Raw genomic sequence first — 14,991 nt, forward strand, 5'->3', positions numbered from 1 at the left:
TTGGTGTCCCTAACAACTGTAATAATACTTTCTTTCCAGAGGCACCATGTGTACCTCTAGGACTGTACTTTTTGTATAGAACCAGATGTTAACTTCTCTCCTAAAAACAGCATGGCTTGTACTTGTATTCTAGGAGTGGTCATAAGTGGTCATAATTCAACTTTTTATGAAAACATCCTCGATAGATCATGTAGCCCTTAGACAACTGCAAGGCTCTTTTCAATATCAGGCTACCCTTGGTTACTCAGAAGAGGTTCCTGGGGGGATAACTGACTTGTTATTCACACTCACCCCATGGGTAGTTATTCAATTAGAAAAGATGGAGCATAAAAAATAATGAAATAATGCCATTTGTAGCAACATGGATGGAACTAGAGATTACATTACTAAATGAAGTCAGGCATAAAGAAAAAGACAAATACCACATGATATCATTTATGTGGAATTTAAAATATGACACAAATGAACTTATCTACGAAACAGAAACAGACTCACAGACATAGAGAACAGACTTGTGGTTACCAAGGGGGAGAGGGAGTGGGGGAGGGAAAGATTGGGAATTTGAGATTAGGAGATGCAAACTATTACACTGATATATAGGATGAATAAACAACAAGGTCCTACTGTATAGTACAGGGAACTATATTCAATATTCTGTGATAAACCACAATGGAAAAGAATATAAAAGAATACATATACGTATAACTGAATCACTTTGCTGTACACAGAAATTAACACAACATTGTAAATCAACTATACTTCAGTAAATTTTTTTTAAAAGAAAGAAAAGGCAGTACAAAATTTGTTTCTGACTCTAACTGAAGTAATCCATGACACCACTTCAACCTTTGAAGGCATTCAGGTCAACATCAACCCACTGTCCATACATTGTTATGGACAATGTAATTGCCTTATACTTCCTCCCTGAGGTCCAAGGCACGATCTGTACAGTCACTAAAGTTCTTTGTGCCTGGACTGTCTTGTTGGATTGCCATCTTCCTGGACCAAAAGGATAATGACCACCTGGTTGAGGACATTGCTCACCAAGTTCCCCTACCATGGCCCAGGTAGACAAACGTGGAAGATGTATAGGGTCTTTGTAAATTTTTGAAAATGTCCTTAACCCTCTTCCATCTGAATCTTATGGAGGAAAGATCTCAGTGCCAGTGGAAAGGTCTCAGGCTGAGTGGAAAGGTCAATACAGGGACCTAAAAAGAAAGCCACCTCTTTCTAAGGTGGACCCTGATGACTTACGGCATTTGTTTGGTTAGTTGAGTCTGGAACCCTGGTATGATCAAGGTTAATAATACAGGTTGGCCTCATCTTGCTGTTTGGTGTCTTGTTGGGAGTAGCTCTATTTTTTAAGTGCTATATGAAGCAAATTGACCAGATTTGATTCCAGCCGCAGCCAGTCAGATTAATCAGAGTGAACAGTGGAATGGTGTACTAATGGGAAAGTTGCCGAAAGCCAAGATAGTGTAGGAAGGAGGTTTGGATCTGTTGGGAGACAACTCCCCATGGTTCTCTGGCATTTCTGCCTATCTTATGAGTGAGATACTGACTTCCCTTTTTTCCAGACTACCTTTTCGAAGGACTTTGTATAGAAAGCAGCCTTTGAAAATAAAGATATTGTGTCCTTCCAGAGCAAAGGGCGGGCTTGCTTACAGTCTTAGAAATAGTGTTTCCCTCTTGAGCAATGAACAGGCATGTTACCTGTCCAGTAAAATAACAACACTATCTCCCTTTGGAACAAAAGACAGAGATGCTTGCTGCCCTTTCTAAAAGATTCAGGTTCCCAAAGCTTAAGGTTCCTTTCCTGTAAGGCAGACCACTGTGTGTACAAGAGTCATCTGCAGGAAGTAGGGCTTTGCAACTGGTATAAATGCTGATGTTTTGGCTAGTGCTTCTGCTGTGAGTGTTAAACTGTCCTTTGTCTCTGATCAGAAGTCCCATGTCTTCTAAAGTATCCATGAAACCATGGCAGGCTCAGTTGTTAGCTTGCAAGTAGGGTAAAATCTCAGCTCTTGACAATCTCTGTACATTCACTGTCCCACAGCAATAGTATCCCCCCTAAACTACCATATTAAGAAAAATCAAATAACCATTAGTATAAGGGGAATAGGGCTTATTTGTTTTATTTTTAAATGATCCCCTATGATATAGTTATGTGCCTAAATTAGGAAACGATTACTAAGACACTCTCAATAAATGTAATCTTTCACCCCATGTCCTTCCTGCTGAAAATCCTTTGAAATGGGTTTTCTTTCTGGTTTCATTCTGGTTTTAATCCTGCGTAGGTAAACTGGTAATGTTTCATCTTTTAAGTCAATGGTGAAGAATGTCAATAAAACGTGTTTACAAATAATACTTCATGTTATCTGTTTGGATATAGTAATCATTTCAAAGCCGACAAATGTGATGGCATCTGATAAGTAATATCTCAACATTTTATATAACTTTTATCTCCTCTGTATGAAACAATCTTGTTATAAAATAAAAAATATAAATAAATGAGATCTTTTACTTACCTAAAATGTTTGTTTTCTAATACTATAATACATAATCTTTGTGCAAATTCAAATATTGTAAAACTGCATTACTTCAAAGACTAAAGACACCCATTAATTCAAAACTCTCAAAAAGCAGCTATCATTAGTAGTTTCCTATTCAAATACTAATATAAATGTATATTTAATAGAAATGCAAGAGTCTATGTGTTGTTTTCGCTTCATTTACCCTGGACCCACTGACATATCAGTACACATAGACATCTCAATCTTTAACAGCTGCAGAGTTGAACAGCATCCCACTACTTTGATACATGGAAATTTCTTATCTAAGTCCTTACTGATGGTGTTTAAGGTTGTTTCTACCTGGTTAGCCAACAAAAACAATGCTGCAGTGATTATTCCTGTATTTACAGCCTTTTGTACTTCTAAGAGTATTTCTACTGGATAAATACCCAACCTGAATGACAGGGTTTGCATGACTGCTACTGTTAGGTTAATATGGCCCCTTTATTTATAAATACACAGAAATACCAGGTTAAAATTCTGCTCTCACCTTTGTTGCCAAGGATTTGAGTTTTCCCAGTAGCGACTGTTTATTGGAATATACAACTTCCTCTTCATTATCTTCTCCTTCCATGATAGCACAGCTGTCTGCAGCTGGGAGTTCACACTCTTTTGAGTTTGTCGTCATTACTAATTTGGAATATTTGTACTCCAGTCTAAGTAGCGGCAAATAAATAAATAGATAAAGTGGCTGTTTAATATAAACTAATACTTATTTGGGGTGGTCATACACCAGCTAATTAAATCGTCGTGGAGTACAGCTGTTCCACCAACATATTCCCTTCACCCATAGCCATAACACTATGTGTTCTCATTAATCTACCGTCTACACACCAATCGTTTCCAGAATGTCAGAGAATCAGTGCAATATAGTTAACGCTATCATACCTATTTTACAGTGATTCAAGTATCCAATTATGAAAAGCTTTTGAAAAACGAAGAGAAAATTAGAGGTCTGAACGCATTTTTTTCATTTATAAATATTTGGGAACTAATTTACTATGCAGTTTTCCAAAGTTTAGTTCGTAGGATGAGAATATTATATAGGCAAGTGATTTGGTCTTTACTATTTCTCTCTATCACTCATTCCTTTCTACTCTCCACCCCAGATATTACAACTGTCCCTAGATAATACAGTAGAGAACTTTCACAGCCCCACTGACATGTAAATTATTTTAAAAGAGCCAAATCATATAATGTATCAATATACAATTGGAAGTTAGACTCAATACTCAACTTCAGATTCTTAAAGTCCTGGAGTATACACTTAGTCTGTTTCTTTGCAAATATCTGCCCACAAGAAATTGAAAAAGAAAAGATGGGGCAAGAAGGCAGCATGATGTCATGAAAAGAAAAACAGACACACAGAGAAAATCTGCCTTCCTTTCTGAGCTCTGCTCCCATCTACCTGAGTAGCCAGGATCCTCTGTTCCTTGTTTTATAAAAACAATGGATCTAATTCAATTATCTCTAATGTTCTCTGATCTCTCTGTTATCAGAACAACAATCATTTCCATTTGCTTTCTTAAAGGCCTTTCCTATAACTCCTTCACTAGGAGAAATTTCTTGTGTCTCTGAGAGAAACTGTTGGATATAATGATTAACTCGAAAATATTCACAACAAAAGAGACTTCTCAGTTCTTATACAGAGGTTACTTACTTCTGATTCTTTTTCCAGAAGTAGCAAGTTAGAGCCACCAGCAAAACAGCTGTAAAAGCTCCCACACCTGCTCCCACTTTTAGCCAAAAGTCAACTGTTTCGCAGGTTGACAACTTTTTCTCAGGCAAAGAAATTCCTTTAATGCACCACTTAGGTTCATTCCACACATATAAGGTTTCCTTTTAAAAAATGACATAAGAAATGAGATTTAGAAGGAGAAGGGTTTTGCTAACCATTATTCACAGTAGGCAGAGAGGATTATTCGGCTTTCATCTAACTGAAGCTCCAAAAAGAGAGGAAAGGGATACAGAAGAGAGAGAATAAGGAAATGATGAATGAAAATGTAACAAAACCATGAATTGTCAGATCAGAAGGCTTGCTTCATGCTGAGGAGGTTGAATAAAAATGACTCCATCTGGATATGTCATTTGAGCTATTTTCTTCAAATTTCTGATGAGTCCTGACTTCTTAAATCATGTTTTTAAATGAAAGCTTAGATTGTTTCATATAACTGACTGGAACGGGTTTCACCCACTCGTCATGTAGGTCCATTTCCCCAAAAAGCCTCTCCCCTGCGTGGAAGAGCAGACCCCGGACCCAGGACATGTAAGTGCAGCATGACGGGCAGACTTTGGTGTGGGGTAGGTACACAGACTGCACGCCCCCCTTCCCCTGGCCAAAATAAGGAGGGTGTTATTCTGGGTCATCACTACCCACATGAGGGACTTACTCTCGTCCTCCCAAAGCAGATGACTCAATTTTGCTAGGGCAATGTTTTCAAACTGCTCACTGCAATCAACTAGTAAATAGTAAAATCAATATACTGGGTCTCAACCAGCAATTTCTTTTTTAAATAAACAGGTCAAATAAGACAGATTCGAAACAAAAATCAGAGTCTAGTGCACGGTTCCTTATATATTTCAACATACACAATGACAGGTAGCAATTTGCATGATGATTATATCCAGTGACATTAAATGACACAAGGCATTACATTTTTTGCTCACTGTGCCTCCCTAAATCTTCTGGTGAATGACGGTCATTTATCAACACCCTAACAGAAGCCTAATACCATAATGTTTAATGTCATACACACGCACACACTTTTACAGTTGGTCCTGAATTGAACGATGTGCAGGAGATTCCCATTTCCTTTGAGGAAAAATTTCAACCAAGTTTTGGATAAGAACTTTTTAGAAAGGACATTAGTAATTGAAAAAAATGTTAGTATAACATTTTCATTAAACTTAGTGTGAATAAATTACTATTCAAATGGCTCACATTATTTTTATAAGAAAGATGAGGAATGAGGAGGCATGAGCAAGCTGAACTGCTGCCTCTTCATCTGAAGGGCATTCCAACAAGAAAAATAGACTATGAAAGAGTTTATATGGTTGTATCACATACGCCACACCCAATGCAAATGGCAAGCTGTAATGCCCAAGGACAGTCTTCTAAACAAACCATTAAAAACTTCATAATTAAAAAGATACATACTTATAAACCCAGAATTTTTAACTTTTCCATAAGCTCCTCAAATTGTTAAAGAAAAAATAAATCAAGCTGTTGGCAGAATTTCTTAGTCATTCTATAACTTAGCCATTCTATGAATTTCTTAGTCGTTCTATTAATTAGGACGCTTTATCACTTCATTACGCCATGTCTTTGGCAAACAAGAAAATGGCTGACACTGCAGCTGAAAATTTTATTCTTCCAGCATGTAGGGATATTTTGTGAACAGGGTGAGATCAATTTGATGATAAATTTTAAAACTTACCTCTCAGTGATAACACATTATCTCTTCAAATCCCTACTACTGTATAACATTTAGAAGTAATGCTTAGTACGTACTTAGAACCTCGTATAGATTTTTGAGATCCAATTTGATAAGAGCTTTTATCACAAGTCATGTAGCTCTTTTAGTTTATATCAGCTGTATGTGGAGGACTTGTAGTGTGTAAATTTAACTTCATGTGCTTCTGGATTATATGTCTTTACAGAATTGGAAAAGCAGACTCTCAGTCAACATAAGGTGAAAAATTGTAAAGAATGAAGCAGGCAATAGGATGGAAACACAGAATTATTAAAGCAATTAAAAGACACTCTTCGCAATATTTTGCAATCATTGTTTTTTTCTATCTTAAGGCTTTGGCATCCAAAGAAATCCACCCTTCTTCACCGACATAATAGAAAATGCAGTGAAAGTTGTCATTCATATTGAAAGCTCACCAAAGAGCAGACTTTTCAAAATATATTATTCAGAGATTGGAGGTGAACATACCCACTTACTGCATCAAACCCGTTTGTTCGTTCTTGCAATGTAATACCCTAAGGAAGGACATTTCATATTGTACTAGCTGAAGCTCGATCTCATTTGGCAGATATTTTCAAAATTGACATCTAAGTATAACAGAAGGGCATATTTAACTGATTTTGGTATTTCTCAAAGTAGATTTGGAACTATGGGTGGGGTATGGGGGGAATTACATACCTCAACATGTCAAACACAACAAAGTGTTCCAAAAGGTATAATTCTTAAGGCAAAAACAGACATTTAAAAAGCATCACCTCGCAACTATCTGTTCCTAACATTCTTATAAGATGTTGAACAGAGGTTTTTCAATGAAGACAGTTAGAATGAGATAAAACCAGAGAAACTGTTGCCACCCCACTGTCTTAAACTTCTAATCACTACCTTCCAGAAGAGAAGTATTAAAGAACGTTTGGATAAAAGGTCATTTAGCTTTTCAAAACTCCTGAGTTAAACTTGGTGGCCAAAGAAGGGAATGCACCTTTTATTTTTGATTTACTCTTAAAAAAAGGATTATAAGATAGTAAGCTTAGCATAATTTTAGAGAAAAGATAAAGATTAATTTCCACTGTAAAGCATAAAAAAATGTATCATTATTATTGGGAGGATTAAAAGGAAACCATTTTTTTTGTGAGGCTGGAATTTTTATCCTTGACCCACTTAAAACTGTTGAAAAGAAACTGGCTCAACCGTGCCCTCGACGTGTGAGCAGCGTTGTATCTGTGTGCTCCCAGCCAGAATGAGCTATCTACGGGTAAGCACACTTAACTGAATTAAACGTTTCCTAATTTTCTGATTAGTTTGTCTATTTGGAGACTTCTCTATTTTGTATTAAAGTATTAATAAAAACATTTTGTATTGTTATGCCTATACTTCATCATAAAATATGAAAATAAGTATTGCCCCATAAAACAATTTTATTTTTAGGCATATCTCTGTGTGTCTGAGTTTGTGTTTGTGTACTAGGCTTCATGTACAATGTCCTTCTTACTACAGGTTCACTGTCATTCAAGTATGAAAAATACCAATGTAGAGAACAGTTCTCAATATGTTTTTTTTTTCTTAAAGATGGACACTACCGCTTCCAAACACGCTGAATGTATGGCTTTGGGTGGGGGGGCATTCAGATTTTTTCTCTCTCTTCAACCCTCCAACCTGCCAACTACCAGCTCCTTAAGACTTTCCTGGAAAGAACAGCTCCCCTCTTCGATCCCCTTACCCAGTGAGCACCCTAGCATATTCCATGCTGACCCAAAAGTCGGTCCTATCCCATATACCTTCTAGATCTCAGAAATCCCACTGGAATCTCTGATCCTCTGATGCCCATTCTCCAATAGGGTCCCCACCACTGGTACTGATTTATCCTCTCATCTGTGCTTCTTCAATGTCATTTCAATGGAATTTGGAGAGAGTGAAGTGGTAAGTCATCTTCAAAGAGGTAAAGCTTGGGTTTTTATATGGTACTAGTCAAAGCTGGTGCAGGGAAGTGGGTACTCTCAAACACTATTAGTAGAAAAGCAAATTGATGCAACCAAAGCAATTTAGTAACACGTATCAAGAACCTTAAAAATGTCCATCTCCTCGAATTCAATTAATCCCTTTCCAGTAATAAACTCTAAGGAAATAATCAAATGTCTAACAAAGATGTTCATTACAGAGTTATTTACAAAAAGATGGTTTTCAATTTCTTCTTAAATGTCCAACAGGGGAATTATTAAATCCCAAATTGCATACATAATAGCACATTTGTCAATAACTAAAAGTCATGTTTTTTAAAAAATATTTAATGACAAGGGAAGTGTATTAAAGGCATAAAGGAAACAAAAAAAATACAGAGAATAGAATCCCAACTTTACTTTAAAAAACAAGTAAGCAAACAAGGGACTACAGAGAAAATATAGAGTAGGATCTTGATTTACATATATGGGGGGCGTGCACATGAGATTCACCCTTTATGTATGCTTCTTGTGGAGAGTCAGTTATATCATCCTCATCTTAATTATACCTATAACTGCATTATATAAACCATATTTGGGTTTAATTATATCATTTCCTTACACTCTGGGTAAATATCCATGGTCTACAGCTCCCTTGCTATAATTCATTTTCCCCAATTCCAGTACACATCTTCAGCTACCTCAACATATGGGAGTCTAGGTATCAAACTTGATTTTAAATACGTATTAATATCTCATTAAATTAACTATAAGCTTCAGCCATGCTACTGAATCTCAGTTTCTATGGTGTAAGCAATGCTGGACTAAACAATTATATTTTCAATGACACAGTTTGCTTAGAGAGGTTTGCCCCTTACCTGAAATCCCCTCTTACAGGCACCCTCAATCTCGTGGAAGTCATGCTCTGTGCACAGAGGGCAAGCTTCAGCACTCTCCCACAGGAAATAGAATGTACATCCATCACAGGTACCCGCTGGACACTTGCTGAAATAAAACATGAAAAACAACAAAGCCAACAGCTTTTGTAACACATTCAATTGAGTCCAGTCAACATTTGAATGCATGCTGCATACATACTGGGAAGCAATGCGTGGATGCTGAGGAAACACATGAAAAATAATCTAAAGGAGATAAAAACCACAACAAAATACCACTTTGCACCTACCAAGATGGTTAGAATCAAAACAACAGATATTAACAAGTGTTGTGAGGATGTGGGGAAATTGGAACCTTCACACACTGCTGATGGGAATATAAAATGGTGCAGCATTGGAGGAATCTGGCAGTTCCACACACAATTAAACATAATTACCATATGATCCAGCAATTCCACTCCTAGGTAAATATCCAAGAGAAATGAAAATACTATGTCCATACAAAAAAACTTGTATATGAATGTTCATAACAGCATTATTCATAATATCCAAAAGGTGGAAACAACCCAAATGTCCACCAGCAGATGAATGGATGAACAAAATGTGGTATATCCATACAATGAAATATTACTCAGCCATGAAAAGGAATGCAGTACTGATACATGCCCCAACTTGGATGAACTTCAAAAATATTATGCTTAGTGACTGAAGCCAACCAAAAATTCCACATATTGTATGATGTTATTCAGATGAAGGTCCATAACAGGGAACTCGGTTTCAACATTTGAAAGTAGGTTAGTGGTTGCTCAGGATCAGGAAAGGGGCTAAGATTTAGAGAGGTAATAGCTAAAGGGTATGGGATTTCTTTGTGAAGTGATGAAAAAGTTCTAGAATTGGCTATGGTGATGGTTGCCCATATCTGAATATACAATAACCACTGAACAGTACGCTTTAAATGAGTGAATTTTAATGGTCTGTGAATTATATCTCTATAAAGCTGGGGTTTTTTTAAAGAAACAGGTACAGATAATGACCAAAAAAAAAAAAAAGCTGCCGGAAAGTTTCTTGGTGAATCCTTACTGATTGAAGCAAGAAACTATTTGGAAAGATTCTAATGGGAATGACTATTTTGTTCATGAATTCATTAAAACCAGGGGAATACTGTTGCCTTAGTTTGCCTACTGCACTTCCCCTAAGTCAAGCTGTGTAAATACAGGGCAATGCCCTGAAAACCTCCTTCAGACCTCAGCTGGTGCAGAGTAGAGGTGTCCTGAAACAACTAATAGCAAAATGATAGACACACAATAATAGAGAGAATCCAAAAAACATCCCTTTTTAAGTTTTAATTTCAAATGCCTTTCTGATGATACACTACCCAAACCTTTAATTTTCAGTCTACTAGAAAGGTAAAATTTCATACTATCAGTTAACTAAATACATTCTAAGGTACCCTAATATGAACATTGAAACAAATTTACATGCCTGAAAATTGATGCATTTTTACATGTCTATCTTTCTGAAGTGTCCGTGTACTGCAGACTAAGTGGACACGGGTGGGAGGTAAACAAAAGCAATGTTCTGTACGACATACTTCAGAAACAGAGACTCAGATTGTCAAAGCTAAGAACAATGGTGAAGAGCGACTCTTCGGAAAAATGACTTGACTCTCTTATCTGCCTTAATTTCTCTGTTTGTAAAAAGAGAGTAATAAATATATTCAGACGAAGAAGCAAAGAGAGATTTTTTTTTAAAGGAAAGTACAATAGATGAAAACCATGCCACTTAAAAAATTATTCCTACCCTCTACCTTCCAGATCAGTAAAAACAACTCAAAATTGCTCTTTTGAAAAAAATTGTGTAATCAATTAGAAAAATTCTTCAAGAACACATTACGTGCATAACAATGCTTTGCAACTTTCAAAATAATTACACTTTTCTGGTCATTTAGCAAAAATTACCAATAGGCTTTCCTGCTCAAGGCTTTCCTCCCTGAATTATTTTCTATTTTATTTTTCCAACACAGAAAAACTTTAAAAGGAGAAAAAACTGTTTATATCGGGAAGATGAAAGAGTAAGTATGCTAAAGTTTGAGAAAAAAGAACTCAACAAATGAAAAAAAGGAGAAAATTAATCAAACTGGCAAAAAGCTCTACAGAGAAGACTTGGGTTATGATTCTAACTGGACTTTCAAATGATTCTGTGTTTTTCCGTAAGTGATTCAACCTCCCTCCCCACCACATCACTTTTATAATTTGTCAAAAGCAGAATGTCTGCTATACTGCATTCATAGGGTGGTTATAAAGGATAAAATGAGAGAACAATTTGGTAAAGTTTAAAGCACTGCAAAATATAAAAGACTATTAACAATGCACATCACTTTCTAAAGAACTGGTAGAGCCAAAGAACCAAACAAACAAACAAAAATCAAGACGTTGATATAATTTATAAAGCTGCCATTAGATGTCAAAATACTACAATGATTCAGTGCCTTTCCTTGGCAGACTTTACTTTTTAAAAGAAACTCTTAGGTTAAAAGCAGTTTAGTTTAGAATCAATTCTTTAATTCTTTTAACTCAATGAATCTGATTCTTTGTTATAAACCTAATTTTCACAGTTTGAATCAGGCCTTCCCTGGGAAATAACAAGAATGTATGAAGCAGTAATAATTTCAATAGTGCTTACATATATAAATGAAAATAGAAAAAAAGATAAAAGAAAAAAAGTAGTAAGATAGATAAATCTTTTATTGCCAGATATGTGAAATACCTTTCCCCTTGCTGACCTGTGTCACCACCATCTTTTCCTCCCAACCAGCTTTTTACAGGTGTCGCTAATTGTGCTTCTACATAACTTTTGCTCTACGTGATCACCACAGAAACCAATGAGTACATGTTCAAAGAAACGAGACAAAGTTTGTACACTCTGGCATCCTCTGGCACAGGCAATGCTCTCTGACCTCCTGGTGACTCCTTTTGGCTTTGGAATCTCAGGAAGCTCAGCCTTTCTCTGCCAAGGATGCCTTGTCATTGGCAGAAAACCTTCTTGTGTAGGGTCCATAAAACACCATTGCATCTTGCTCTAATTCTGTTTGCCCTAAGGCTGAAGAGCATCAATCACTTATGACAGAGTTTGAACACAAGATATTTTGACCTAGAAGTCTTAGATCTATAAAATTTTACCAGCCTCCTGCAAAAATCTCCCTTTCTAAAGGTTCTACCCCTGGTTAACTCGCAAAAGCCAGCATCTGCTGAAGACATGGACAAACTATATTTACTGACACTACCTAGTCCCTTTTTTTTTTGATTTTTAAAAACAGTTTTATTGAAGATATAGTTCAAATAGCATACAATTCACGATATAAAAGTGTACAACTCAATGGATTTTAATATATTCACAATATGTGCAACCGTCACAGTCCATTTTTAAATATTTTCAAAATGAAAATTCTTTATCCATTCATTTGTTGATGGATATTTAGGTTGGTTAGCATACTTGGCTACTGTAAAGAATACTGCCATAAAACATTAGGGTGTAGGTATCTTTTTGAATTAGTATTTTTATTTTCTTCAGATATATATCCAGGAGTTGAACTGCTGGATCATATGGTAGTTCTATTCTTAGTTTTTTGAAGAACCTGCATAATGTTCTCCACAGTGGCTGCATCTATTTACCTTCCCACCAACAGCATACTAGGGTTCCCTTTTCTCCATTCTTGCCGACATTTATTCGTGATTTTTTTAACGATGGCCACTCTGACTGGTGTGAGGTGATATCTCACAGTAGTTTTGATTTGCATTTCTCAAATAGTTAGCCATGTTGAGCATTTTCCCTGTGCCTGTTGGCCATCTGTATGACTTCTTTGGAAAAAAAATGTCTATACAGGTCTTCTGTCAACTTTTAAATTGGTTTTTTTTTTTTTTTTTTTTTTTATATTGAGTTATATGAGCTGTTCATATATTGGGGGGATTAACCCCTTATCAGGCATATCACTTGCAAATATTTTCTCCCAGTCAGCAGGCTACCTTTTCATTTTGCTGATGGTTTCCTTGGCTGTGTCAGGCCCCAGGGCTGGGGTGTTCACTATGTGGCTCAAACAGCTCACTCCTCAGGGAGGATCTCCACGCTTGTGACGTCTCCCTCCTCTTCTGTGTCCCCTCCTAGGGGCACAGGTCCCGACCTGATCGCTTCTCTTCCCTTCCTACTCGACTCCATGTGGATCTTCCTTTACAGTCCTGGTCATAGATGACTCCTCCCGCCAGGGTCCAGTTTGTTTTCGGCAAGAACTGCCCCACATGTAGATGGATTTTTGATATGTCCGTAGAGGGAGGTGAGTTCGCGTCCTCCGACTCCTCCATCCTGATCTCCTCCTCCTTCCATTTCTTGATCATAACAGGTTTTCGTTGTTTTCACTTATGACCACAGTGCTTTCATATGCCTCCTGACTTTTTAATGTTCTAAGAACATGTTTGGCTTTAATCTTTTGAGTTCTATTGCCTTTTTAATTTAACTTATATGAATTTGAAAAATATATTACCTGTCCATAAATGGTGCAGAGAAAAGAAGTAAACAGAGAACTCATTTAACCAATAATTATCCTCTGGCTTTTAATAACTTAAAAGGAATAGACAACTGTTTGGGCTTTAACAGTCCTTCCCCAAATACCAACAAAAACACTAGCATCCAACAGATCTAGCGACTTTGATAGACAGACTCTAAATCAGAGCCTGTGAAGAAACCCCTGGTGTGCTCGACCTCTGAACACTATCAGGACACAATTGTGAAGCACCCCTTTTGTAAGAGACAATCTCCTCAGACGCCACACTTATAATGAAAATGAATTTGGATTTTGAAGGAGGTTTTCACAAAACGATTTTGGATTCATTTATCAACTACCCAAGCAATTAAATATGGTCCTAAGTTGTAAGAAAGAGAGGAGGAGGATTTTCCTCTAACTCAGAACATTAATAAAGACGACCCTGTTTGAGGAAAGATGAGTCATTAAAAAGAAGGCACCAATAATTGGCAGATCAGTTGAGCTGTCCCCCGGATAAATGTGCTATTTGCCTCTGTTTAATGTGCTTCTTTGCAAATCTCTGCCTATAAGGAATAGGGGGAAATGACAAGATGAAAGCACGATGGCATGAAAAGAACAACAGACACAGTCAAGAAATCATTCCATCTTGACTGCACCACTCTATAGCTATGCGACCTGGGTCCTCGGTGTTTCCTACTGTATCAAGTAAATGGGTTTGATTGAAGGATCTCTAATGTGCTATGACATCTCCATTACCAGAGTAAACGTGGTTCCCTCTACCTGTTTTCGAATAAGGCTTTTTTTAAACTTTTTCTAACCTTTTTAAAACTTTGCTGTTAAAATTAACAGCAATTTCTCATGTTTTTGAAACAGCACTTTGGACACGTGCTTAGGTCTAAATTTTTCCTAATGAAGGGAGAATCTTGGATTCCTCTAACCATGTAGGATCATGATTAGGGGTTTGGAAAGCCTTTTAGGCAGAAGCTGGAGAGGCATCTATTTACGGATATTAGTGGTCGATTGTGTTCGCAATTTATTCTTTGGCCAAAGTACAAACTGCAGTAGATAATCTCAGAAGTCCACTCCGACTCTGATTTCATCTGCCACAGACATCATGCTGTTAAGTTTTAATTGAAAATGTCTCACACCCTCCAGACACTTTGAGGAATTAGAAACCAACTGCATTTGCCAGACCAAACAGACAGACTGGTGTTTTCAACTGCTGTTTAGTAGGCGGCCCAGAATATTTGCCGCTCCTTCTGCACTGCATGTGAGATGCACGGAGATCACACAGTTCCCTTTTTCTCCTGCCCCTTTCACTTTCTGTAAAGACATTCTCAATGATATTTTCCCTGGTCACCAAGACACAGAGCCCCGGCCAACATTACTACTGCTAAAGTCGCCTTTGCCTGGTTTGCCAAGATTCTTGGCCAAGAGAGAATTCCAGGGGATGGCATCCCTTCCGAACTGCCAAGGACTCCTATAGTGACTTCCTGGTCAGCACATGAGACTTCCGCAAGGCAACTGCCTGGTTAGCACCTTTCTTTCTCTCCTGGAGAACTTAAAGCTCAAAAAAGAAAG

The 14,991-nt window shown here is 37.1% G+C and overlaps 1 protein-coding gene across 3 annotated transcripts in view; it reads right to left on the minus strand.

Moving 5' to 3' along the window:
* Nucleotides 1-14,991, minus strand: part of ELAPOR2 (endosome-lysosome associated apoptosis and autophagy regulator family member 2) — a 290,466-nt gene that overhangs the window by 119,408 nt on the left and 156,067 nt on the right. For all 3 annotated transcript variants that reach the window (XR_011074820.1, XM_068550469.1, XM_068550467.1), the window contains 3 exons: nucleotides 8,859-8,985; nucleotides 4,234-4,412; nucleotides 3,064-3,229 (listed from right to left, as the gene is read on the minus strand). Coding sequence is in view for 2 of the 3 variants with exons in the window: in XM_068550469.1 (XP_068406570.1) it covers nucleotides 3,064-3,229; nucleotides 4,234-4,412; nucleotides 8,859-8,985 (472 nt within the window). In the remaining variant the exon portion in view is untranslated. The remainder of the gene's footprint in view (nucleotides 1-3,063; nucleotides 3,230-4,233; nucleotides 4,413-8,858; nucleotides 8,986-14,991) is intronic.

This window comes from Eschrichtius robustus, chromosome 8, assembly GCF_028021215.1.
Source record: "Eschrichtius robustus isolate mEscRob2 chromosome 8, mEscRob2.pri, whole genome shotgun sequence".
In the NCBI taxonomy this organism is placed as follows: Eukaryota; Metazoa; Chordata; class Mammalia; order Artiodactyla; family Eschrichtiidae; genus Eschrichtius; species Eschrichtius robustus.